Here is a 24,380-nt window from a genome sequence, read left to right as displayed (position 1 = left end):
TTTTCTTTCTTTCTCGGCCTGGATCTGTGTGTTTGTCTGTTTCTGCCTGCCTCGATTCAGCTTCAGCAGCCCCTTTCTGAAAACCCACTAAGCTCGGGGCGGTAGGCCCAGGTCTCTCCAAAGGCCCACCTTCGCAAGGTGGCAGAGCTCTGGAAAGGCGAAGGATGGGCTGAGCCCTGTGCGCCTCCTCCCCAGCCTTTTCCAGCGCGCACGGGCTCTGGGGTAGAGAGCTGACTTCTTTCGGCTTTGTCCGCTCGGCAGCCCCGGGTCGGCCAGGGCCCTTGGCCGCCCCGCACACACACCTGCTGCCCGCCCCGCGTGGGCGGCCCGGGAGGAGCGTGCTCCACAATCAACCGGGTTTGCGACCGTTTCTCCAGCGCCCGGGGAGTGCGGGTGCGGGTGCGGGGCGGCGCCGTCCCGGGCGCCCTCCTGAGAGGCGGGTCCTGGGGGAGGGCGGGGACCGGGTCCCGCCTCGCCCTCCGCCGGGCCGCCCGCAGGCAGGCGCCGGGCCGGCCGGGGTGGTGCTCGCCTCCCCGCGCGGGGCCGTGCGTTGCCCGGCAGCGGCTGCGAGGCTCGGGAGGGGGCGGAGCGGCGCGGCCGGCGTGCAGCGGCCCCAGTCCGTGGATCCGGCCCGGCCCGCCCCCGCCTCGCCGGCCTCACTGCGCGCCGGTGCGAGGCGACCAGTCTCCGTCGCGGCGGCCGCCGGCGTCCCGGGCCTGAGCGCGCCCCACGCCGGGAGGCCGGGGTGCCGGGGAGCCGACGCGTGGCCATGGAGCGGGAGCCCCGCGCCAGGGTTGCACTGGTGTCCGAGCGGTGCGGCCGCGGGCCTTTCTCCCGCCACCGCCGCCCGGGGCTGCTGCTCCCCGGCCTCTGGCTGCTGCTGCTCGCCGGGCCGGCCTCGTGCGCCCCAGGTAAGCCTTGCCGAGACACCCGGGACGTGGCTGCCACCCTGGCCGCCTTCGTTGCCGCGCTCGTCACCCCCTGGCTCCCCCACCCGCCCATCCTCTTTTATTCTCCACCGCTCCCTCGCCCTCCTTGCTGGAGATGCTTTTCTATTCTTCCTGGGCCCAGCAAATAAAGGCATGGAGGAAATGAATAAATGCAAAGGAAAAGAGCGAGCGGTTTCTGACCGGTCTTGCTAAAAGGTCTGCAACCTAGTCTTCCGTGAACCATGTTGCCCGAGGCGGATCTGGTGGTTTCTGCTCTGAAGATGCCTATTTTCTTTTTCCTCTTTGCAAAATGCAGGCACCGGGATTGTGTTTGTGCACGGCTGTGTGAATGTGACGTAGCGAATGTTTTGGGATACTTTTATTGTTGGGGCAAAGGGGTGCATCTGGTGTGTGCTGTAGAGCAGTTGTGCATTGCCGAGAACAGCCAGTGTTCCCCCAGATGCAAGCAAGCTGGCTGTGTCCCCCAGTGCACCAGGACACAAAGAACATTCAAAGAAAAATCTCTTGGAAAGCGCCCTGGCCATGGATCTTTCCAGGGAACTAGCTATTGGTATTGCCTCTACAAAGGCATTACAATGGGGTGTGAAAATATTTTGAGTCTGAAGTGTCAGGGCATGAAACGAGTCATGGTTGGTTTTATAACAGATGCAATTTAGAGACTGTTCATCAGCATGGGATTAAGAGACATGATTTATGGGGCGTGTGGGTGGGTTTTGTTTGTTGAGGAGATTGTTTAATTCATGTTGCTTCTCTGAAATGTTTATTTGTCCACCCCGAGCGTGCAGTGGATGGATGGCCTGGAGACCATCTCCGAGGTGACACAGTGCAAGCCTGTGATTGTCCCAGCACACACATGCTTGGTTGCTTTGTGGGTAGAAAAGGGAAGGTGAAAGGAGCAGTTTAGGGTGGAGAGAGCTTCTTCACGCAGCACAGGAGAGCCATGAAGGCAGCCCAGAACCCTTCCTGCTTGTGGGAGCAGGGCAAGAGGACTGCCAAGTGGCTTGAAGGAAGTAGAACACATTTGAAGGTCCCTTAGGCCCTACTGTGGGCATTATAACTAGCACCACAAAGGGGGCAGTGAAGTAGAATGGAGGCAGGGACTCCAAGGAGCACAGGATGAGACCTGTTCACTCACTCAGGAGGACATTAAGGCAGAAGCGTCTTGCTCAAGGTCACTGGCTGGATGGTGAGAGGGATTGCTGTAACTCTCCATTCCCCTTTGCTTTTCGTGACCCACAGGCTGGGGTCATAGCTGAAGCCTCCAGAGATTTCCTCTAGCTGGGTGGGACGCTGCCTCAGGAGCCAGAGCTGAGGTAGGGTTGACTGAGTGGGCCTCTTCTAGGCTGTGCATGGTGGGTGCAGAAACTTTGCCTAAGCTAGCACCTCCTGTCTCAATCTCGCTCTGAGAGTTCCAGTCCAGGGTTCCTCGGAGAGGGGTTAGTCCTTCTGAGAGCTCTTGACTTTAGTCAGCAGAGAAAGCTGGATTCCGTTGGATTCGACCATCATGGGACCTAGCTCACTAATTGTTTTCACTGACGTTTGTGCCAGGTGCTACTTGACCCAGTCACACTAAGGGTTAGGTTTTATGACCCTCTGCTTAACCAAGGAGGCCCTTAACAGGTGTTTCGGAGAGTCGGGCTCCAGAGTCTGTGACACATAGCTCCCTGGCCCCAGCATTTTCCCACTTGAACATTGTCATCTGAATATTCTGGAGAGGTAGGAGATAAAGTTGTTTTGCTAGACTTAAAGACACGGTGGGTGTGTCTATACTGCCTCCCCGCCCCCCTTTGTTTAGAAACCCTTTTCTGGTTCTCTGCTACTCCAAATCCCAAATCCAACTAGGAGATGTGAAGTTCTATGTCTGTTCTACAGCTGATGTCACAGAGCCGGAGGTGGCATCCTTTCACTAAGTTGCTTCTCTGGTGTGCATAGCTGCCTCTGGTCAGGAAACACAGAGTGAGAAGCAATGTGTGTGCACAGCATCCAGCTTCAGGGGTCCGGCCTCAAAACAGAGCAAGTGTGGGGGGGTGTGTTCACTCTGAGTGAACTGCAAGGTGGAGGAGTGTCTCCAGGGATGACCCAAGTGAAGACGGTGATCTGATTGCAGGCTCTGGGGAACTTAATGGATGGTGTCTGGTAAGGTGCCCAGGCTGCTTGTGGGATACCTGGTCGTAGCCAGCAGCACAGGTCCTGGGACAAGGTAGTGTGTTTGGCCCAGGTTTTCCCTCAAGTGGCATCAGGACCCTGTAGTCTCAGTGTCTTACTTTGAACAATAGTATGGGCGGAAGACTTTGCTGAACGCTGGCCTGGTGTGATAGGGGTGAGGGGAAGGGGGTGATGCCTTCATCTTGTTTACAATTCCTCTGGAAGCCAGCAGTCCCATGTCTGGCTAACCATTCCCCATCTTCAGCAGAGATGGACTTGATTTTCAGGTGGTCCAATTATTACAGTTTTCAGAGAGAGCGGGGGAGGGAGCGCTAGCTCTCTGCTGTATTGATTTGTTGTCTGTTTCTAGTTCCTTTAGCATTTTAAATGCATGATTTTTGTTGTTGTTATTTTGCTTTTCTGGACAGGGTTTCTGGGATTAAAGGCCCATCCCCACCTGGTGACCATTTTTTTTTTTTTTTAAAAGAAAACATTTATGAGTTTGGTCTTGACTATTCCCTGTTGTGGAAACAACCTGAAATGCTTGGAGGTTTCTCTTGAACACAGTGCTTTTAGGTAGCCAGCCACTCACAATGGAGAAGGAGAGAACAGTGGCCCATTCAGGGACAGTTCTGCTTAAGAATTAGGGTTATCATGAAATTGACAGCATGGCAGAATCTAGAAAGTAAAGAAAGGTGCTGAAAACAGTGACTCAGGACTTGAGGTTAGGTTAGCGCAATGGTATAGCGTTGGATAGCTTGCACAGGCCCTAGGTTCCATCCCCAGGACAAGAAAGGAGGGAGGGTGGCTCACCCACAGTTCCACAGCCCATACATAACACAATAAGTGGGTTAGGTTTTGTTTTTGTGGTAGAGTTTTGTTATATAACCCAGGCCTTACTGTGTAGACCAGGCTAGTTTTAAATCTGTGACAGTCCTCCTGCCTTGGGTTTCAGTGTGCTGGTATTAAAGGCGTGGGATGCTACCGCCGATGTAGCTGCCACCACCACCACCGCTGCCCAACCAAGCAGCTGCAAACATTATGGTGAATAGCTTTATAGATCGGTCGTTGCCTCTCTCTATTTTTCCCTCATCTATAGGTCTTTATTTTTAAGCACATATGTATTTGTAATGTGGGAATGATGACGTGACTAACTGTCAGGTGTCAGGCTGGCTTCCTGTGTGTTTGCTTGGAATGTGAGGTGTTCTGTGGATGCCCGGGATGTGGTTGTTGAGTGAACCAGTGTTCTGAAAGTTGTAATGATGGAAAAAGCCACAAAAGTGTATGTAGCTGATGTCTGTCATTACATCCATTGACTATTTGTATGTGTGTGTGTATGTATGTATATATGTATGTATGTATGTATGTATGTATCCATCTATCCATCCATCCATCCATCCACTCATCCATCCACCCATCCATCCATCCTTCTATCCATCCACCTACCTGTCTATCTGACACAGAATCTCTCTATGTAGTCCTGGCTATCCTGGGCAGGCCTTGAACTCACGGAGATCCTACGTCTTCCTAACCAGTGCTGGGATCAAAGGTAGATCCTTTGATAATTTTTAAACAGTTTTATCTGCTAAATTAGTAATATATTCTTTTAGTTTTCACATTTTGCATTTCTTTAGTGTTGAATTTTTGCTTATTTTGTATTTGCATTCTTTGGATTTTGTCATTGTTTCTTCTACTTTATTTTCCTCCTTCCAGTGTTTTCCCTTTACATTTAATTAATTAGCTAATTATTTTTTGAGGCATGGTCTAATATAACTCACTCAGGCTGGGCTCAAACTCACTCTGTAGCTGAGGATGACCTGAAGGTCTGATCCTCCTGCCTCCACCCCGCCAGTGCTGGGATTGCAGGCATGCATCTCTGCGTCCCATTTTACACATGCTGATAATTACACTCAGGGCTTTGTGCATGCCAGACAAGCAGGCTACCAGCTGGGCCACATCCCCAGCCCCTTTTACATATTACATAATTGAATAAAAAAGTGTATTTGTGTGTATCCACGCGTGCCGTGGTGAGCTGTGGAAGACAGCTTTGTACAGTTGTTGCTTCTACTTCTCCTGAGTTCTGAGATGAGACTCAGGTTGCCTGGCCTCCAGTGACGAGTGTCTGTACCTGCTGAGTCATCTCCCTGTCCCCACATTTTACATAATTTTGAGACATAGAAGTGTGCAGTTACTGTGATGAGCAGAATCTGACTTTTCTTTGTGTAATTTTTTCTCATGCGTTTATACCATGGCTTCAGTCTTTTATCTGTCTTAATGAACAACTGGTTGTTTCAAGGGGAATATTTGCTAGACCTAGTTTAGACTTGTAAGTAAGGGCTTTAACTGTGTGTAACTTGTGATTCCCAGACCTCCTGAACTCTGTTATTTGGAGTTGGGGAATGCTTGTTAAGGTTTGAACTTTGGAAACAGGGTGTGGATTGCAAGCCTTTCATCTCTGCTCTTGGGAGCAGGGGCTGGAGGATCCGAGTTTGAGGTCAGCCTGGTCTACATAGGAAGACTTTGCCACAAACAAATAGGGACAGATCTTAAAACCACAACAGAAGGATTTAGATTTCTGGAGCTCATCTTACCATAAATTCTAATCTCTTGATGGTATCTGGGGATCTTTATCACCACAATTTAAAGCTCATCTGTAGGGGTTTAATACATGGAACTGTCTAAGTGGTGTAAACGCATCACACAAACATTAACAGAGAGTTCTTATGTCTTATGTTGTCTTTTCATCTTAGGTTTTATTTATTTTATATATATGTGTACAGGTGCTTTTGAGGCCAGAAAAGGGCATTGAATCTCCTGCATCCAGAGTTACCATGAGCCACCATGTACCTGCAGAGGTTTGGACTCAGGTCCCCTACAAGAACAGCAAGAACTCTACTGCTGAACCATCTTTTCAGCCGCTCGGCTGTCTTTTTACCATCAGAACATTTGAGTTAAACCGTTCTGTTGAACTTGGTTTTGGTTTGTCTCTTGTTGCTTCTGGTTTTCGTTGGCTCACAGGTAGAAGGACACTGCTTTGGCTCTCCTCCCTCCTGGCTTCTGAGCGTTGCAGCTACAGTCTATCAGGAAGTGCCTCTCTTAGGCCTGAAAACAGAACTCCCACCAGGGAGCTGTTAACAGTCACCTGGGACTTGGGAGCAGGGGTTTCTATCTGCCCTGGGTGATAGCAGCAGCTAATTACTGTGGTTATAATGACACCAGGTGTCTTTTCCTAGAGAGGAAGATGCAGTTCTAACTGCAGGGGCTGTTTGCAAGTTGTGATCCCAGCCTTTCATCTGGAGCCCACCAGGATGCGATTTGTCCTCTGCTTGTTTCTGGGCAGATTAGAAACTCAGGGTGTATGCCCTTCTGTTCATAACTTACAGTGGGACCACAGACATATAGCCTTGTCCACATTGGTGGTACAGAGTTAGACTTTCCTTTTGGCTATCTTAGATGCCTCAGAAATGTATAGATGCAACTGAACCCCTTCACCCTGACACATGTGTAGTCGTGTGTGTGTGTGTGTGTGTGTGTGTGTGTTCTCTTTGTCCATTAGATATGCTAAGCTAATGATTCACTGAAGACAGTCCTCTTCTCATTTCATTAACAACCAAAAAAATGTGTTTTTTGTTTTTGGTGGTTTGTGTGTGTGTATTTTGTTTTGTTTTTGGAGACGAGATCTCAAGCTGACTGAATACTTGATATGTGGTTGAGGATGTCCTTGAACTTCTGGTCTCTTGCCTCTACCTCCTAAGTGCTGGAATTACAGATCACGATGCCTGGTTTATATCATTCTGGGATTCAACCTATGGCTTCATGTACGCTAGCCAAGTACCCTACCCCCAAATCTTGTTGGAAAAATCTGTCTGCTACATGCCTGCTGGTGTACGCATGTAATCACAGTTTTGTCAGGAGGCCGAGGAAGGAGAAGAGAAAATGAGTGTCGCTTACCTGGTAAATAAGTGGACCCCATCTCGAAGTAAAACTGAAGAAAGGCAGGCATGGAGTATCCCGCCCGGCTCAGCAAGAAGGTGCTTGCTGCCAGGCCTGGTGACCTGAGTTTGGTCCCTGGGACCCACATGGTGGAAGGAGAGAACTGAGTTTAGAAAGTTGTCCTTTGATCTCATGTGTGCACCCATGCACGTGAAGAATTAATAATAATGCTACCAAGACTTGGGGGAAATGAAAAACAAAGGCAGGACTTGGGGGAGGCTAGGGTGTGGCTCGGGGTACAGCAGTCACCTAGCAGGCCGCAGCTTCTCCCATCTCTGTTGACAGTGATGTAGGTCCTGAGCACTGTGGCTTGCAGCTTCAGGCATCCCCCTGCCTGGGGAAGATGTATGTCCCTGCTCCCACTCTCCCTCACATCCCTGCAGATAGAGTTTGCAGATCCCCACCCTAGAGGTTCTCAATTGAAGTCTAAATTTGCCAGGTTCCTAGGTTCTCGTGCACCCCACAGTTCAAAGGTGAGAGATCCTGAGTGTGGAGGAAATCCTTCCTGTTCCAGCCTCCTGGGACTTGGTGGTTGTCAGCCCTGCATCCTCTCCCCTAGTGCCTGGGGCCTCTGTCCTCCCTCAGGACTTTTCTTTCAGTTCCTGTTCCCTCAGCTTTCTGTGGTCAGGGACTAAAGGCAGTACGCAGTACAGTGGCTGCCCCTAGGACTCCACTCTGGTCCTCTTGACAGCCCTTTAATAGGTACGAAGTGATGTCTCCCTGTAGCTGTATCTTGCTTTACCCCAGATGATTACTGAATACTTTTTATATACCTCTTGATTATTTTCATGGCTTGAGAACTTTCTGCTCAGATCCTTTGCCCTTAAACTTACTAGAGCAGCACCATTTTTATGCTCACCTTCTGGTTGCTGTTAACTGTGTTGCTGAGGATCTAATGGGTCATGGGTATTTCTGAGTATTGGTGATGCAGTGGCCCAGTGTGGCCAGTAAAAGGTAGAGGAATGGATGTAGACCCTAAATTCTGCTCCTCGCACATGATTCCGCATCATCACAGGGGCCGTTTCTCAATCCATGGGAGGTCAGTGTTGGAGAGGGTCCAGGCCTTCAGAGGGCGGATGTCTACCATTTTGGGAACTTGCTGTGTACGCTCAAGAGATGAGGTATGACAATAAGAGGTTCAAGAGGTGAAACAGACAGGGAAGCAGTCTTGGGATTGGAGGAGACTGATGTTTGAAGGGAGGCAGAGTGTGCAGGAGTGTATCTGCTCATGTTTGGGAGGGACGAGAGCCAGGACAAGCATGAAGAAAGTCATTCTAGAGAGAAAGGAAACAGAAGGAGTCCAGGCAGCAAGCTCTGGAGGCAGACATGCCTTTAGTGAGTGACTATTCATGGAGGGAGGGAGTTGTTGAGAGGGGAATAAGCAGAGGGGGGACTGGGAACTGAGAAGATGCTTTCCACAGGAGGAGAGAGGAATGAAGGGCAGGTCAGTCAGGGAGCTGGAAGGACAGTCTTGGTAGTTGTCTAGGTGGACACAGCAGCGGCTTGGTGGAGGATGAGCAGGTGGTGCTGGTCCTCAGTTGGTCAGGGCTAGTGGGGAGGCAGCTTTTCCTAGGGTAGGCTGTTTACAGCCCTGCACTATCATTTGGAAAGGCTTGCTGAGGCCTTGTTTTTGCTTCTCTTGTTTGGGCCTGTGGAGAGAGCCCTTCATCACTTAGTGTTTCAGGTGAGGGGATTAACTTTGGAGCCAGACAGTCTGAAGGTATGTTTTAAAAAGCTGGGGAGCTTTCAAAGGGCGGAGAGACCGAAACCAGAGAACAAATGATCTTTTGGAGTCAGCTCTGGGGAACTTGGGCAAATCCCAGGAACCCAGTGTTCACCCGCTCCAGTGTGGTCCCTCAAACAAGCAACATCAGCAGTAGCATCACCTAGGAGCCTGTCAGAAACTCGGGCTCAGCAGGACAGGTAACCCTCAATGCCTGAAATCCCAGCCCTCAGGAAGAGGTCCGCCCTGGGTACACATGGAGCTGGAGGAGTCTGGGCTACAGTAGACAGTGTCCCATGCCCCCAGCCTACTGAAGGAGCTACTTTTGAGGGATCTCTAGGTAATTTATGTGTTTCCTAAGGTTTGGAAGCTCTAGCCTCATCTCTTGATGAGGTTAGGTGCATTTCAAAGATTCCTGGTTGCTCCCTAGTTAGTGGGGCATCCTCAAGTTGTAAAGGCCCAACCCAGATTTCTAGGGAAGCGGAGGGTAGAGCTGAGCTGGTGTCAGCTGGATCAGAGGCCTGCTCCTGTTCAAGCTTCTCTATGGGGGACCAGTATGACTAGTCCTGATTTCCTAAGGTGTGTGGAAAGAGTCAAGTGGCTAGCCACCAAGGATTACAGAAACCCTTTGAGATTAGGGAACAAATGGTGACCAGTGCGTGTGTGTGTGTATCTTCAACCCCCCAATTGGGAGGAAATTGTGGCACACTGCAAATGGGTAGACCTTGAGGATTATGAGTGACGTCATCAAGGGTAGAAGGTCAGATGCTGGGTAGTTTCCTTAGGTGAGGTACTGCGTAGAGTCTATCTGAAAGAAGGGCCTGGAGGCAGAGCATAGAGATTTGGGTAAGGTTACAGAGTTTCAGTTTCCTAAGGGGAAGTGTTTAGGAAGTTGGTTGTTTAATAAGTAACAATAGTGGTGGAGTGGGCTATTTGTTTCAGAAGTAGGTGTGAGCATCAGACTGAGGCTTTGTGGTCTAGGTAAGTGGAATGAACCCCAGTTCCACGCAGGTGATGGGCATGGGGTGTAGGACCCATCAGCAGCTGGTGGCCAGGACAGTGGTAACAAAATTTCCCTGACTCTGTGGTTACTAGCAGAGCTCTCCAGGCTGCTCTAAGTCAGGGTTGCTCCACCCTGCCTCACTTAACCGCCCCCACCCCCTTCTCACCTTGAAGTTGTTGAGGTGTTTTTTTTTTGTTTTTTTTTTTTTTTTTTTTTTTCTTGAGTAACTGTTGGCTGGAGAGCCCGGGCTGGGTAAGGCAGCTGGAGAGAAGGATCAGAGTTTGCATCCTGGGACTGCATAGCGGCTCATGCAATTGTAATATATGTGTGTGTGTGTGTGTGTGTGTGTGTGTGTGTGTGTGTGTATGACAGGGTTTTATTATACTCTTGAATCTAAGAGATCCTTCTGCTTCCAAATAGTCTTAAAGGTTTTGTAAAACCCCACTCTTCTCTGCAGCCCTTGGAATTGGGCTTTTAAATGTCTTTATGTGTTTTGAGGGTTTACAATAGTTTTATAGGTTTCCCTCCCTGATTATAAAAACAGTATGCATTGGTTGTAATAATTAGTACTTGCTGTTCCTTCTTTCTGTCTAGAACATTCTTACCTCAGATTTTATCTGCAGTTACTTCCCTTCCTACAGGTCCCTCCTCAGCTCCCACATGGTCAAAAGAAGCATTCTCCAGCAAGAATGCTTCCATCACCCCGAGCTCCTGCCTCCTTTGGTCACCACCTGTATTTCTGTCTGCTTATTCTCAGTCCCTTTCACTCGACCATAGGCTGCAGCAGCACAGGCTTGCTTTGCTCAGTGTTTTGGTTCTGTATCCTTTGTTTATTTATGTAGCAGATTGCCCTGTGTACTGGGCCCTTGGGCTGTACCGCATGTCACTAAGTGGTTCTAGTTAGTAGTACATTAGTAGGCAGAGCAAAGAAGTAGAGGGACTTGCAGATTCAGTGTAGGATGTTGGAGACCTCCATTGCAAGGTGCCTGAGTTAGTGTGCTGTGGTATCCAGAGGGCCGCCAACGGAGGGCCGTAAATGGCAGAAGCAGTGCTCTTCTGCTGGAGCTCGTGATGTTGCCACACTCTCTGCAGGTGCTAAAACTGGATCTGTCCCAGGCCATGCTCATGGCTGTGGCAGTTCCTGGCTCATGACAGCATTGCTACACCTTTCCTGTGTGTCATTTGAAATTTTACCTTTTTGTAAGGACAGTCATGACGGAGGCTCACCTACTTACACCTGACCTCATATTAATTATATCGGTGGTGACCTGTTTCTACCTGAGGTCATACTCTGAGATTCTCTGGGTTAAGACTTTGTTGTCGCTGTTGTTGTCATCCAGCCCATAGCACTGGTGTTTGAACTAAAAGCTGAAGCAGACAAGAGTGTGCCTAGAGATCTTTCAGGAGACAGTGTTCCCAGCAGAAGACATTGCCTTGTATGGGCCTTAAGGCAGGAACTTATCCAAGATTAGGTCTCAGAAGAGACCTAGTGTGCAGTGTGGAGGTAGGAGGGTCAAGGGTGAGAGGAAGTGAGTCCCGGGCTCAGAGGATAAGAAGGCTGTCATCAAACGGTGACTAGATTACAATGTAGAGTGTGCTGTTCATTGAGCGCATTCAGATGGTTAGAAAAAGTTACAAATTAACAAGCAAACATTGCCTCACACCCCACCACTCCAGATAATTGCTGTGACATTTTGGTGTGTCTCTTTTTAGTTTTCACGCATACGAACACACAAGAACACACACGCAAAGCAGTGGTGTCATATCCGACACATTGTTTGGCAGCAGCTTGCGTTTTCCCTCTTCGTGCTCCATTGTGGAGTCTTTGTGTTTGTACCGCAAGCCAATTTATCCGGGGCTGTGGATGTTCTCTGCCTCATTTAACCAGTGGTCTGTTGCTGGGCTGTAACTCTTGAGTGTTTGTACTGTGCATACATCTTCACACACTTTTCTAATAACTTCTGGAGGATAAATGCCCAGAAATAGACTCACTGGCCTAGGCAGTGTGCACACATTAAATTTGAATGCACTCTGCCAAGTCGCTCTCTAGAAAAGTTGAAGCAATCCATATTATCTCTAGCAATGCCTTAGCAGTGCCAGTGGTTCTTCTTTTTTCTTTTTTAATCCCTCTGAATACGGCTTGTCACCTATCTATCATCTTCGCCAAGCTCACAGGTTAAGACACGTTTTCGTAACTGTCGAGTTTCTTTGATTGCTAACTGGCGTTTGAGCCTTTGATCAAGCTCCCCCTGGACACTCTTCATCTGGTTTTCTGTAGAAATCCCAGGGCTGAGGGACTAGAGGGAGGGTTCAGTGGATAAGAGCACTTGGTGAGTGAGCATGGGTGACCACTGGGGCATCTGAGCTCAGGGACCCAGCACTCACGTGAAAAAGCTTTTTATACCATGACCCCAGAGCTATGGTGGGTGGAGGGAAGAGGATTGCTGGGGCTTGCTGCCTGCCAGCCTAGTTCCGAGTTAAGTGAGAGACCCTGACTGAAAAGGACTAAGACAAATGATAGAGCATGCCACCTGACATCTGAGCATGTGCACAGGTGTGTGTTCTCTCCCCCCCCCCCTCACTCTCTCAAAGCAGAGCTGTGCTGGGAAGAGCAATAATGGGCAAGCCAACCGCCCACCGTGGTGTGAGGCAGCATAGCTCTTGTTTCATCTGTGGCATCTACAGCTGTGAGACAGGCATTCTCGCTACTCGTGTTTCATAAATGAAGACCAATCTCAGAGGGGTTCACCAGCTTGGTCAAGGCCACACACCTAATGTCCTCTCAACTCTGGGATGAGTGTGCATACCCCAGCTAGGTTCCTGCTGTCCGGGCCACGTTAGTAAATGTCGATGCTGTGTCTCCTGTGTTCGTTCACAGGGTTGGGTTGCTTGGTGGAGTAAACTCTGTAGTTCCCTAGTCAAAGTCATTTGTGACTCCGGGAGAGCACCATGTTGGTGGCATGGAAAAAGCCTTGACCCAAGACACGTACAGCCCTGTTCATAGAAAGTTCATACCAAACCTTGGTTCAGAGAAATGAAAAAGGCAGACTATCCAGAGCTACAGAATCATATGGAGAGTTACTTTGTCTTTTTTTAGCAATTGAACATTTAACAGTAACAATTAAAAAAAAAAAAAAAAAAAGGAAGTTCCCCTTGCAGAGTGCTCTGTCACTCAATCTGGAGGATAATCTCCCAGAGCATTGAGTGACATTTGGTCCCTGAGCTTTCTCCTTTGCTGAGGCTTGGATCACATCCTTGTGGTTTTGATAACTTTGCTACATAGATGATATGTTCTCTGTGGTTTCTTTCTGACGGCCAAGCGTGTGGTTCTGTTTCTTCTTTGATCATAAATTAGCGTATGCTTCTGGCTTAAAAATCAATTTCTCACTAACTTTCCAATTTTGATGGGAGGGAGTCAATGCCTTCAGACAAGTATCTTGTTCAAAACCAACAGTAGGGGCTGGAGAGATGGCTCAGTGCTTAAGAGTGTTGGCACTTACAGAGGACCTGGATTTGGTTCTAAGCACCGACACGATGACGCATAACTGCCTGTAACTTCAGTCCTAAGAGATCTGGTGTCCCCTTCTGGCCTCTGTGGTCACCAGACATGCAGGTGGTGCATAGATATACATGAAGACAAAATTCTTGTACACATAAAATTAAAAAAAAAAAGGATTAAAAACAAAAACCAAAACAAGCAGCACAGTGAGCCATTCTTCCATGCTTTCGCCACCCTTTGAGCTTTCTTAGTTAGTTCTAAGGTGAAAAAAACAAACAAAAACAAACAAAAAACCAAAACAAAACCTAAACAGTATATTAATATCTTGCATTTGTGCCAGATTCTGATGATAAATACTAACTTTCTAAATGATTCCCAGAAACTGGTCTTGGGACTGTTGTTTTTTTTTTTTTTTTTTTAAAAAGTCATTATTGTTATTACACACATTATTGTGTGTGCCCATGAGGTTGAGGGGTGCACGTGGGCCATAGTGCACAGGTAGAGGGCAGAGAGCAGAGTGTCACCCTTCCTGGGGTGGGGAAGGAAGTGACTGGGCAGGAGAAGGCTGCTGTTGAGGTATGATGTCCAGCAGCCTCCTAGTCTTTCGGTGAGATAGTCACCATGTAAGCGGGATGGGACTGGTACAGTGTGGGCTCTGTGGGGCAAGTGGTTCACAGTTGCAATTTTCGTGGGCTGCAGAAGAAGGCGTCAACATGGAGAATCTTGGTTCTTAAAAGTAGGATAGAGTGAAGTGAATAAGTAAATAAATAAATAAATAAATAAATAAAATGGGGCGGAGTGGGGAGCGGGGTATGCACAGGCCAGGAGAACTAAGACCACGGTATGCAGCAGTTCCTGACCTGAAAGAAGCCAGCTGCCCATGGCTGTGGGGTGGAGAAGGCTCACCATGGGACTGATTCCACTGTGTGTCCAGCCTAGGACACGAACCTGATGATCTTTTCTCTGTGCAGCTGCTTGGAGGGCTTCTACACTGTCAGAATCCCTCAGCATCCCAGCGTTTCTGCACTAGACTTGGAAAGAGGCTCTCCAAGAGTCCTCCTGCGTAGATCCTGGAAGTGTCTGTTAACCTTTATTTTTATTTTATTTTTGGTGTTTTTGAGGTAGGGTTTCTTTCTGTAGCCCTGGCCATCCTAGAACTCACTCTGCAGACCAGGCTGGCCTCAAACTCACAAACACAGATCCACCTGCCTCTGCCTCCCGAGTGCACTAGACTAGAGGTGTGCACCAATCTTTTGACCTTTAAATGGGCACCATTCTTTTAAGTGTTGAACTTCATTTTACTAGTTGTTTATGAGACAGTTTAAAAAAAAAGTTTGAGTGTTTGGCTAATTGCCACAAGGGAATGAATTGGTGTGCAGCTAATTTTTAGAATACTATCAAGGTCACTTGGTAAAACAAAAAAATATACATGAGCAGAGAGCAGGAGCCCTGAAGATATCCAGCCCTTGAGTGAGCCCTTTGTAGCTCGAGGAAGCCAGCAAGGGCTTGTCTATACCTGAGAAACAGTACAGACTAGCGAAGTCAGGGGCAGAAGTCCAGGTCAGACAGGACACTGTGACTGAGTAACCAAGAGTGTCATTTGGACTGACAGTGTTCTCAGAAGCAGGTTCCTGGAGGCGGCTTTCTTAGCTGAGACACCAGGAGATCCTTAAAACAATGTTAGAACATCTAAGTAACTGATCTTAAGGAGAAAACAGGACTCGGCAGGATGATTTAGTGAGCTGCTACAGACACTTGTTGCCAAGCCTGAAGACCTGAGCTAGATCCCCTGGAACTTACATGCTGGGAAGAGAGAACCAACTCCTGCAAGTTGTCCTCTGACCCTGCCATGGCACCACCCCGAACAATACAACGAATAATAAATGCATTTTAAAAATGAGATAATATATAAAAAATAACGTGTGAGAATTTTTGGCCACAGAACAGAGCAGGTCTGTAATATTTCTCAGCAGTGTCCTGTGTTCACCTCTCTCTGAGGGAATGGCTGGGGTGCGACTACTCTGGTTGGGTCGTCTTGGGTTGCTGCTTTCTGCTGTGAGGATGAATAGGCCTCTCTGGGCCCAGGAGAGGAAGACTTACTGATGTGAGGTTGGAGCACCGTGACCCTGAACCAGAGGATGGGAGGCACCATCTGTAACCACAAGTGCAGCAGGCATGGCTGTCGTCATGGGAAGTGCGTGAGAGGTTGTTAAGTAGCTCCCGAATCATAGAACCTGACAGCTGGCAAGTTGCATAAATATTCATATATGTATCAGTTTCTACTTCTGTGGTTCTGACAGGATGCTCCAGGGCCCACAGTTTAAGGATGCAGGCAGTAGGAGGCAGAGACTGAGTGTCAGCGCGTAGCTAGCAGGATGGGTGTCAGATGCTTATTATTCTGTTTGAGAGTCAGATTCTGCAGAGGGAGCTGGGACTTGGGAGTGGTGCCCAGCCCTCAGCCAGGAGCTTGTGCAGATGTGCGAGGGTGTGCATGCCTACACATACGCAGACAGGGTAGTATGTGGGTGCTCCGGAAGAGGGGGCTGAGCAGTAGAGGGTAGACCAAGGAGAGAGCAGGAACAGTACAGATCAGGACAGATCTGCGAGTGACCACAGGAAGCCAGCTGCACAGAGTTATGTGCCTTGAGGGTTGGTTGAGCTTTGTGAGGGGACTTTGAATTTCTGGCCATTCCCATTGCAGGCCTCTTGGCTGTGTTCCATATCAGTGTTTACATTAAATTCATTTGATTAGGATGGAGTGATGTCACAGGTACCAGTGTCTCTGACTGATTTTATCTTTGTTTTCCTTGATATTCCGGCTGGGTGAACAGACTTCTCCAGCTTCCTTGCCTGGAGTCTAACCTCTCTTCCTACCACGCTGCCATGGACTCTGTGTCTTCGTGGGGAGAATGCTACTGAGCCGTTTGATGCTTGCGTGCTTTCTATGCGCTGTTTCTTCTTCCCCAAGGCCCTGCTCCTCCCTGTTTGCCTCATTTCATTTCTCCCTCAAAAGTTTCACCTCCCCACAAAGCATGTAGAAGCGGAGAGGCTTAGATGCCCTCTCTGCACACGCAACTCAACCCATGACCTCCAGAGTTGGAGATCTTGCCTTGTGTCCTTACCAGTGTGCAGTGTGGCTGGGCTCAGAGACCATCCTTAGTGAACACCTGATGAGTTGTTCAATGGATGAATGAAGGAGTGTTCCCATGGGTGGACCACTGACCGGATAGATGATTCTGTGCACAGTGACCCCATGGGTGGACCACTGACTGCATACGTGGTTGTGTGCACAATGGAATAAGCTAGAACATCTCAGGACACGGTGAGTTTGGTTCGAGTGTGACTTCTCTCTCGTTGAGAATGGCTCTTGGGAAGCTGGGCACTTTGCATTTCCATCACTACCTCCCGCGAGCCTCTTCCTCCCACGTCCAAGCGCAGACCTCTTTATGCCCTCTCTCTTCGAATCTTATCACTCCTTGGCTTCAGGATCCGCCTTCATGTGGTCAGACTCCAGGACTACACCTTTGTTCCACGGTCATCCTAACATAATTCCCTGTGATTGGCTGGCTGTCAGACTGACCTGAAAACGGCGGATGTGAAGACCTCTTTTCATGCTGGGTTCCCAGTTGAAATACAAAGCTTACTGGTCTCTGTAAACGGTGCTCACTTTCAGATGCTTTGGAATATGAACTATATTTAGAATACCCATCTTTATTTCTGTTTCATAAATAAATTGATACATATTTTCCTGGTTGTTTTTTTATGTGTTCATGTGTGCACAGGGTGTGTGTGTGTGTGTGTGTGTGTGTGTGTGTGTGTTCATGTGCATGTGGAGACAGAGGACAACATTGGCCGTTGCTCTTGGGAGCCATCCACCTTGTCTTTTGAGGTAAAGTCTCTCATTGGCCTGGAGCTCTATATTTTAAGTTAGGCTGGCTGGCCAGTGAGACCTGGGGATCCACCTGTCTCCCCCTCCTCCAGTCCTGGGATTACAGTTGTGAACCAACTGTGCCTGGGGTTTTAACTTGGGTTCTGGAACGCGTTCAGAGCCTCACGTTGGCAAAGCAAGCACTCTACCAACGGATCCATCTCCCCATTCTTTTCCTGATGATCTCCTGAAGACTGTGCATGCACGCACATGTAGTAGACCCTACTTTTTTGAAAGATAGAAATGGGATTATGCTACCTATAGATTTTGTGTCTTCCAGTTTTCACTTAATGTAAGCATTTTCCATATGCTTTAAAATATTTTAAAGTAAACATACAATATTCATTTATAGGGCATGATTTCCCAGGCCGTTCCTGAATTTCTAGTTTTGTGTTTTTAAGATCCTGGGATCCAACCTGGGGCCTTGTGCATGCTAGGGTAGAGCTGTACCCCTGAGCTGCATCCCAGCCAGTCCTAAACAACTTGCTATCTTATCGGGCTCCTTGTGCCTAACTGTACAGTCCTGTGATGAACGTCTGTGCACAGACCTTTCAGCTTCTCTTTATTTCCTTTAGGATAATATTAAGGAAAGAGTTGGATTACAAAGGGTAGATTTGGAGAAGAAAAAAAAATCCCCGAGAGTCAGTGCTCATGAGGAAGCTTTGCAGGGTGTGTCGGAGAACACGCCAGTGTCAGGATCTCAGATTCACAGTTCAGCAGTTTTTAAAGGAGACTAGCTGGGCAGATGGCTGTTTGCCCCAAGGCCTGCTGTCTGGTTATCCTCTGGCTCATCCTTTATACACGAGCATGTGCTGACTCACTAAGAGTCAGCACCTTTGGCTACTTGACGAAAGTCCAGGAGTCAGTGTCAGTGGTGTTGGAAATCTTTGCTGCCCCAGCACCTGAGCAAGAGAGCTCACTATTCTACTATTCTCTGGAACCAAAGGCATAATTTTGTTCAAAAGGACCAGGGCCTGAGGAATGTGGGAAGGGGTAGGGTGTGTGTGTGAGTGTGAGGGTGTGTGTGTGTGTGCATGTGCGCACACACGATACTCTTTGCGCCTCAGAGCCAATTGGCTACACCATCTTTCCATGGCAGGGTGCCTCTTCCTTGATCTTCCTTTTGCCACAGCTGTATTTAGTGTCTCTATTCTAACTTTTCCCGACTTGAATTACAGTGATTATTTGATTTTCAAATTTGTGGTTAAAATGCATGTAGCATAAAATTTGCCATCATAACCATGTTTAAGTAGAGGGTTCAGCAGTGTTAAGTACCTTTGCAAACCCTTTTCATCTTGCAGAACTGAACTTTCTATCTTTCTATCTATCTCCCTGTCCCCGTACCTCCAGTCTCTCGGAGCTACAACTCTGCTTTCTGTTTTTAGGAGCGCGACTCCTGTGTTCCTCTGGATACATGGAGTCATGTGATAGGTTCCTTCAGTCTTTCAGTTCATTCGTGATGTAGGATGTGTCACAGTTCCTTGTTTAAGGCTGCATAGTATTCCATCAGATACAGGGTCCATACTTTTTTCTTTTTGCCTTTTCAACACACAATATCCGGTACACATTTCAAATTAAATACACATTCAGTGTTTGTAGTCTGGGCAATTGAAAACCCAGGTGAGGCATATTTTATTTATCTGTCATTTCTGGATGGACTTTTTTCTTTTTTTTTTTTAACCGTTTGGTTGTTGTAGATTATGTTAGAATATATTATTATATGTTGTATATCTATATTATATATTATTATAATATATACATAATATATATTATAAGTCTCTAGATTATAGTGATTTAATTCCGTTCTCGATACCAGACTGAACGGTGAGGTCAGGGGCGGTGTTGGACTCATCTCCACGTCCTGGGAGTAAAGTTCTAGCACAAGTGAGAGGTGAGTTGGTATTTGAACAAAGAGATGATGGAACCATCCAGCATACCACAGAGGAGGGAAGGGTGTGCATGTGTATGTGTGTGTGTGTGCATATCCAGGGTGAGCAAAGCCATGCGGTCAGAGGACAGGGGCTGGACAGTGTCCCTGGCTGATGTTGTAGAAAGCATTTGGACTGCTAGTACCCTCCCCGCCCCCCAGCTGGACAGGGCAAGTCTTATGACAAGGACCATTCCCCTGCTATCCAGGCACATGTCACCCCTGTCATCCCCTGCTTTGTCTCTGATGTCTCACCCCGGCACAGCACCCCAAGGGCACAGCACCTGCAGGTCCTCCAGTTCCCTTGTTCTTACAGATATAGCAGGAACTCCATTCGTCCAGGCTTTGTTCTCATGAGGTTTCGCATTTGGTTTTGGAGACAGGCAGGTCTCTCACAGATCAGGCTCTGAGCTCCCTGTCTAGCCCAGCTTGCTGGTTAGTTTCTATATTGTCCACTTCACACCTCAGTTGAGGAGTTGCCTTCACCAGATTGGCCATGGCATGTCTGGAGAGGTGTTTTCTTGATTGCTAATCGATGTACTCAGGGCTCAGCCCACTGTGGGCAATGCCACCCCTGGGCTGGAAGCCTGAGTTGAAAGCTGGCTGACCATAAACAAGAGAGAGCAAGCCAGTAAACAGCAAGCTTCAAGCGCTTGCCTTGAGGTTTTCTCTTTCTTTCCATTTAGTGATGGACCTGTAAGCCAGACAAACTTTTCCGAGTTGCTTTTAATCATGGTGTTCGTCACAGAAAGCTAACCAGAGCAGCCAGGCTGGCCTTGATCTCCTCAGTCTTCATTCCCCATGGTCCCAGTGCTAGGAACACACATACACCACCGCCCCTGGCATGAGAGCTGACTTTTGTTATTATAACATGGCTTTTAGGCATGCACCCTACTTTCCCATGTTGGTTGGGGTTTTTTGTTTGTTTTAGCTTGATACAAACTAGAGTCTAAGAAAAGGGAACCACTATTTGAGGAATTGCCTCCATCAGATTGGTCCATGGGCATGTCTGTAGACACATCTAGATTAATGACTGATGTGGGAGGCCCCACCCACTGTGGGCAGTGCCATCTCTGGGCAAATGGTCTTGGATTATATAAAAGAGGAGGCTGAGCGAGCCATGAAAGCAAGCTAGTATAGGTGGTATTCTTTCCTCATCTCTGCTTCAGTCCCTTCCTTGACCACCCTCAGGAATGGGCTGTAACTTGTAAGTCAAATAAACCTTTCCTCCTCAATTTGCTTTGGTTAGTGAGACAACATAGCAGCAGAGGCCTAGCTAGGACATTTTCTAACTAGATTAGCTGCTCACTAACGCTGTGATACAATGTTGTCCTCTGGTATCCATGGAGGGGAGGGATCTGCTGGCTTTCTGAATTCCATGAACACCCGTGTCTCAGGATGCTCACATAATTAGCAGTATCCCTTGTGTAGCCTCTGTAGCTTATATCCTGTCTAGATTACTTGTATGTAAGGCAAAGGCAGTGCTTTGCACATACCCAGAACTCTTTAGGGGCTAATTGCAAGAGTTAGTTTGTATATTTTTAGTACAGATACATGTTTAAGGGGGAACCAAAAATGAAAAATATTTTCATTGCCTGTTGTTTGAACCTAAAGATACAGAATCTGTGGGTATCAAGGGCGGGTTATAGAAATAACCCTGTTCACTGCTCGTTTGTACCTCCCTGATGCTAATGTGCCATTGATAGTGTGGACATTATTTGCTCTCTGTATCTCTGTGAAAGGAATCCATTGCCATTCAGGCCCACCACCCATTGCAGATGCATCCTGACTCATGGTTGTAATCGGTTCATTTTTCTGAGACTGGGTCTTATGCGATCCTGGTTGACTCTGAAGTCTTGAATCTCTTGTTGCCACCTCTCAAATGCTGAGATTAAAGGTGTGACCACCACACCCAGCTGATAGTCCTGCTATCGGCATGGGGAAAAATAGTCTTGGAAGTAAGCTGGGGATAACTGCCATTCAGTTTGCTTACTATGTGCATATTTGTGTGGCCTGTAGGAGGAAGATAGTGGAAAAACTCTTAAATTTAAATTTTTATTTCTGAAAAATTCCTAATTGAATGCCTGTGAGTCTCTCCCTAGGAATGGGGAACCCTAACTTTCCCTTTTGAGTGTAGTACAATTCCTGTGTATTACAGGAGGCTTCCTGCATTTTCTCTTACCCTGCTTCCTTTCATATTTGTGTATTTCATTATAGGTGTGTGTGTGTGTGTGTATGCGTGCGCGTGCATGTACATGTACACATGCCACACGTCATGTAAGAGGATGGCTGTTACTTGCTTTTAAGAGCCTTTTTCTTAGATTCTGTATTTTTATGCTTTTCTTCACATTTTTACTACACGTGAAAGAAACCAGAGATGAAGCTGGTTCCCAGCAGAGTGTGTCTGTGCAGAGCTTCTCAGTAGTAACATTTGATCCGTCTCATCTTGGAGGGTCTCTGGCTCAAGGTCCACGTGGATGGACCCTGCCAGGGCCTTGTTTGAGGTCCCCAAGTATTCAGTGGAGACTTGCCTGCTCTGTGTTCTTAGAATCATTTTATCCTTTCTCTTCTGGAGGTGTAGTCAGGAGCTGGAGGCTCTGTCTCCAAAACCTGTCACACACACACACACACACACACACACACACACACACACACACCCCTTCACCAAAAAAACCCCCTCTTAACAAGAACGAATGCATGACCGGCATTCTTAAATTGGGTGTGGGTGCCAGGCATGTGTGCACATCAGAATCTTGTGGGAGTCAGCTGTCTTCTTCCACTGTGCTGGGGGCCAAGGGTCAAACTGGAGTCCTCAGGGTTGAAGGCTGGTGCCTGTATCTACTGAGCCATCTTACCAAACTTTATTGGGGGTTACTTATTGAGGGTTTCAGTCCACTTAGTCTGGTGGCTTTTTAGAATGTTCTAGACTTCCTTGTTGGGATTGTCTCAAGATGATCACCAAGAGGTTGGGCATGGTGGTGTATGCCTTTAATCCCAGTACTTGGAAGGCAGAGGCAGGAAGAAATCTGAGCATTTCAGGCCAGTTTGGTCTACATAGAGAGTTCCAGAATAGCCAGGGCTACATAGAGACCCTGTCTCAAAGAGCAAACAAGATGATCAGAATAAGACAAGATAAGAACAGGAGCTAAAGCCAGGTAGTGGTGGCACACGCCTAATCCTAGCACTTGAGAGGCAAAGCAGAGGCAGGAGGAGTTTTGTGAGCTCAAGGCCAGCCTGGTCTACAGAGTGAGTTCCAAGATATCCAAAGTTATGCAGAGAAGCCCTGTGTTAACACGCTTTTGGATTAGTGTGTCAGTATTTGCTACAGGAGACCCATTAGGCAGTTATTCTGCCTCTTTCCCTGTTTTTCATCCTATAGGAGTTACTGTGCACCATCTCATTTAATCCTACCCTTCACTTTCCAGAATTGCGGATTGATTGATCTAGGACCAGTCAGAGCTGATACCCTAGCACCATCTGTATAATCAGAGTTTGTTCTTTACTTATTTATTGGTTAATTGATTGATTTTTTTTTCTGTTATTTTGTTTGTTTGTTTGTTTGTTTTTGGAAACAAGGTCTCACTGTGTATCTTTGGTTGGCCTGAAACAACAGGCTTGTGTCTTAGTTAGGGTTATACTGCTGTGAGCAGACACCGTGACCAAGGCAACTCTTATAAGGGCAACTTTTAATTGGGGCTGGTTTACAGGATCAGAGGTTCAGTCCATTATCATCAAGACAGGAACATGACAGCATCCAGGCAGACATGGTACAGGAGGAGCTGAGAGTTCTACACCTTCATCTGAAGGCTGCTAGAATAATACTGGCTTCTAGGCAGCTAGGGTGAGGGTCTTGAAGCCCACCCACACCTTTTAATAGTGCCATTCTCTAGACTGAACATATACAAACTATCATAAGGCTGACTCTTCTGAATTTACAAAGGACCTACCTGGTGTATTTATTTTATCTTTTTTTAAAGATTCATTTATTTTATTTTATGTGTATGAGTCTTTTGCCTGCATGTATGTATGCACAATTTGTATGTGCCTGGTGACTATGGAAATCAGAAGAGGGTGTTGTGTCCCCTGCAACAAACCTGGGTCCTCTGCAAGAGCAACAAGTGTTCTTAACAGCTGAGTCACTTCTGCTCCCCCAAACTGTTCTTTGTGTGCCTGCTGTTGCTGGTGGAGCAGACCATGGAGTAACACAAGGTGATTCTGTAATTTTTGTGAGGTAGGGCTTTACCCTTGGTTCATGAAGTGCCTTTAAATCCCTGACTCTTGTGCAGACTTGTATGCTGTGTGCTTTTCCTGTGTAATTTGCCTGCCACGATGGTAGAATTTCCACAGCTTTAGAGTTCTTTGCTGCCTAGCATTTTATGATCACAGACTGGCTCCAGATGATCCTGAGGGAATGACTTATGATTTTAGTAATTTCTTGAAATTGCTCCTTTTGAACCTTTAGTTTTATGAGGTAAAGCTGGCATTCGCTTCCACTCGGTGCGTTGCTGAGCTGCACAGGTGGTGGTAGCAGTCTGGGGGCCAGCTTGTGTGTGCAGGTTTCTCAGTGAGGTAACACAGTGAAGGGAGGTCAACAGCTTTTTCAAGGAAACACACAGAGTGTGGAGCAGGAATGAGAGCAGCTGAGAAACAGGGTCATTCACTGTTCAGGGGGAAAGCTGTGGAAGGTGGGAGGGAGTATCCTGGGAGGGAGGAGTATCCTAGCAGGGAGGAGAGTGGAATTGAGCATTCCTGCAGGGCATTCTGTGATGCCTTGTTTGGATTCAGAAAACAGGAGCGTGCAGGTTGGGGAGGGCTAGGACGTACCTGATCTTGGGATGCACAGGTAATTGGCAGAGTTGTAGCAGAGAGGACACAGGCTAAATCGAGGGTGAAGGCTAGCTTTTCATATGAGATGGTGCAGATAACTCCAGCCAGGTAGGAGCTGGGATCTGATGGGGTGTGTGGTTTCAGCTCTGGAGAAAGCCAGTGTCCGGGAACTAGAGGGAGGAGGAACTGCCTAGGCTGTGTCCTCTGTGGACTAGCAGCAGAGCCAAGTCTGCAGCAATGCATGGAAGCCCCCGCCCCCAACCAGAGCAGAAGGAAACCACTGAGGCTTGCCAATTGTGTGGAACAGATTGGAAGTGGCTTTTAATGACCAGGGTCCCCTAAGGCCTTTAGATATAACTCAGGCCTGAAATAGTTAGATTGATCC

At 47.7% G+C, this 24,380-nt stretch overlaps 1 protein-coding gene across 1 annotated transcript in view; it reads left to right on the top strand.

The window, feature by feature from the left end:
* The first annotated feature begins 769 nt into the window (after positions 1-769).
* Positions 770-24,380, top strand: part of Kiaa1549 (KIAA1549 ortholog) — a 133,821-nt gene continuing 110,210 nt past the window's right edge. Inside the window, exon 1 of the mRNA XM_028768439.1 lies at positions 770-911. Within this exon, the coding sequence (XP_028624272.1) occupies positions 770-911 (142 nt within the window). The remainder of the gene's footprint in view (positions 912-24,380) is intronic.

Source organism: Grammomys surdaster, unplaced genomic scaffold (assembly GCF_004785775.1).
Source record: "Grammomys surdaster isolate TR1022 unplaced genomic scaffold, NIH_TR_1.0 186, whole genome shotgun sequence".
Lineage (NCBI taxonomy): Eukaryota > Metazoa > Chordata > Mammalia > Rodentia > Muridae > Grammomys > Grammomys surdaster.
The sequence above is the reverse complement of the archived record's forward strand: the minus strand, read 5'-3'. Positions and strand labels throughout refer to the sequence as shown.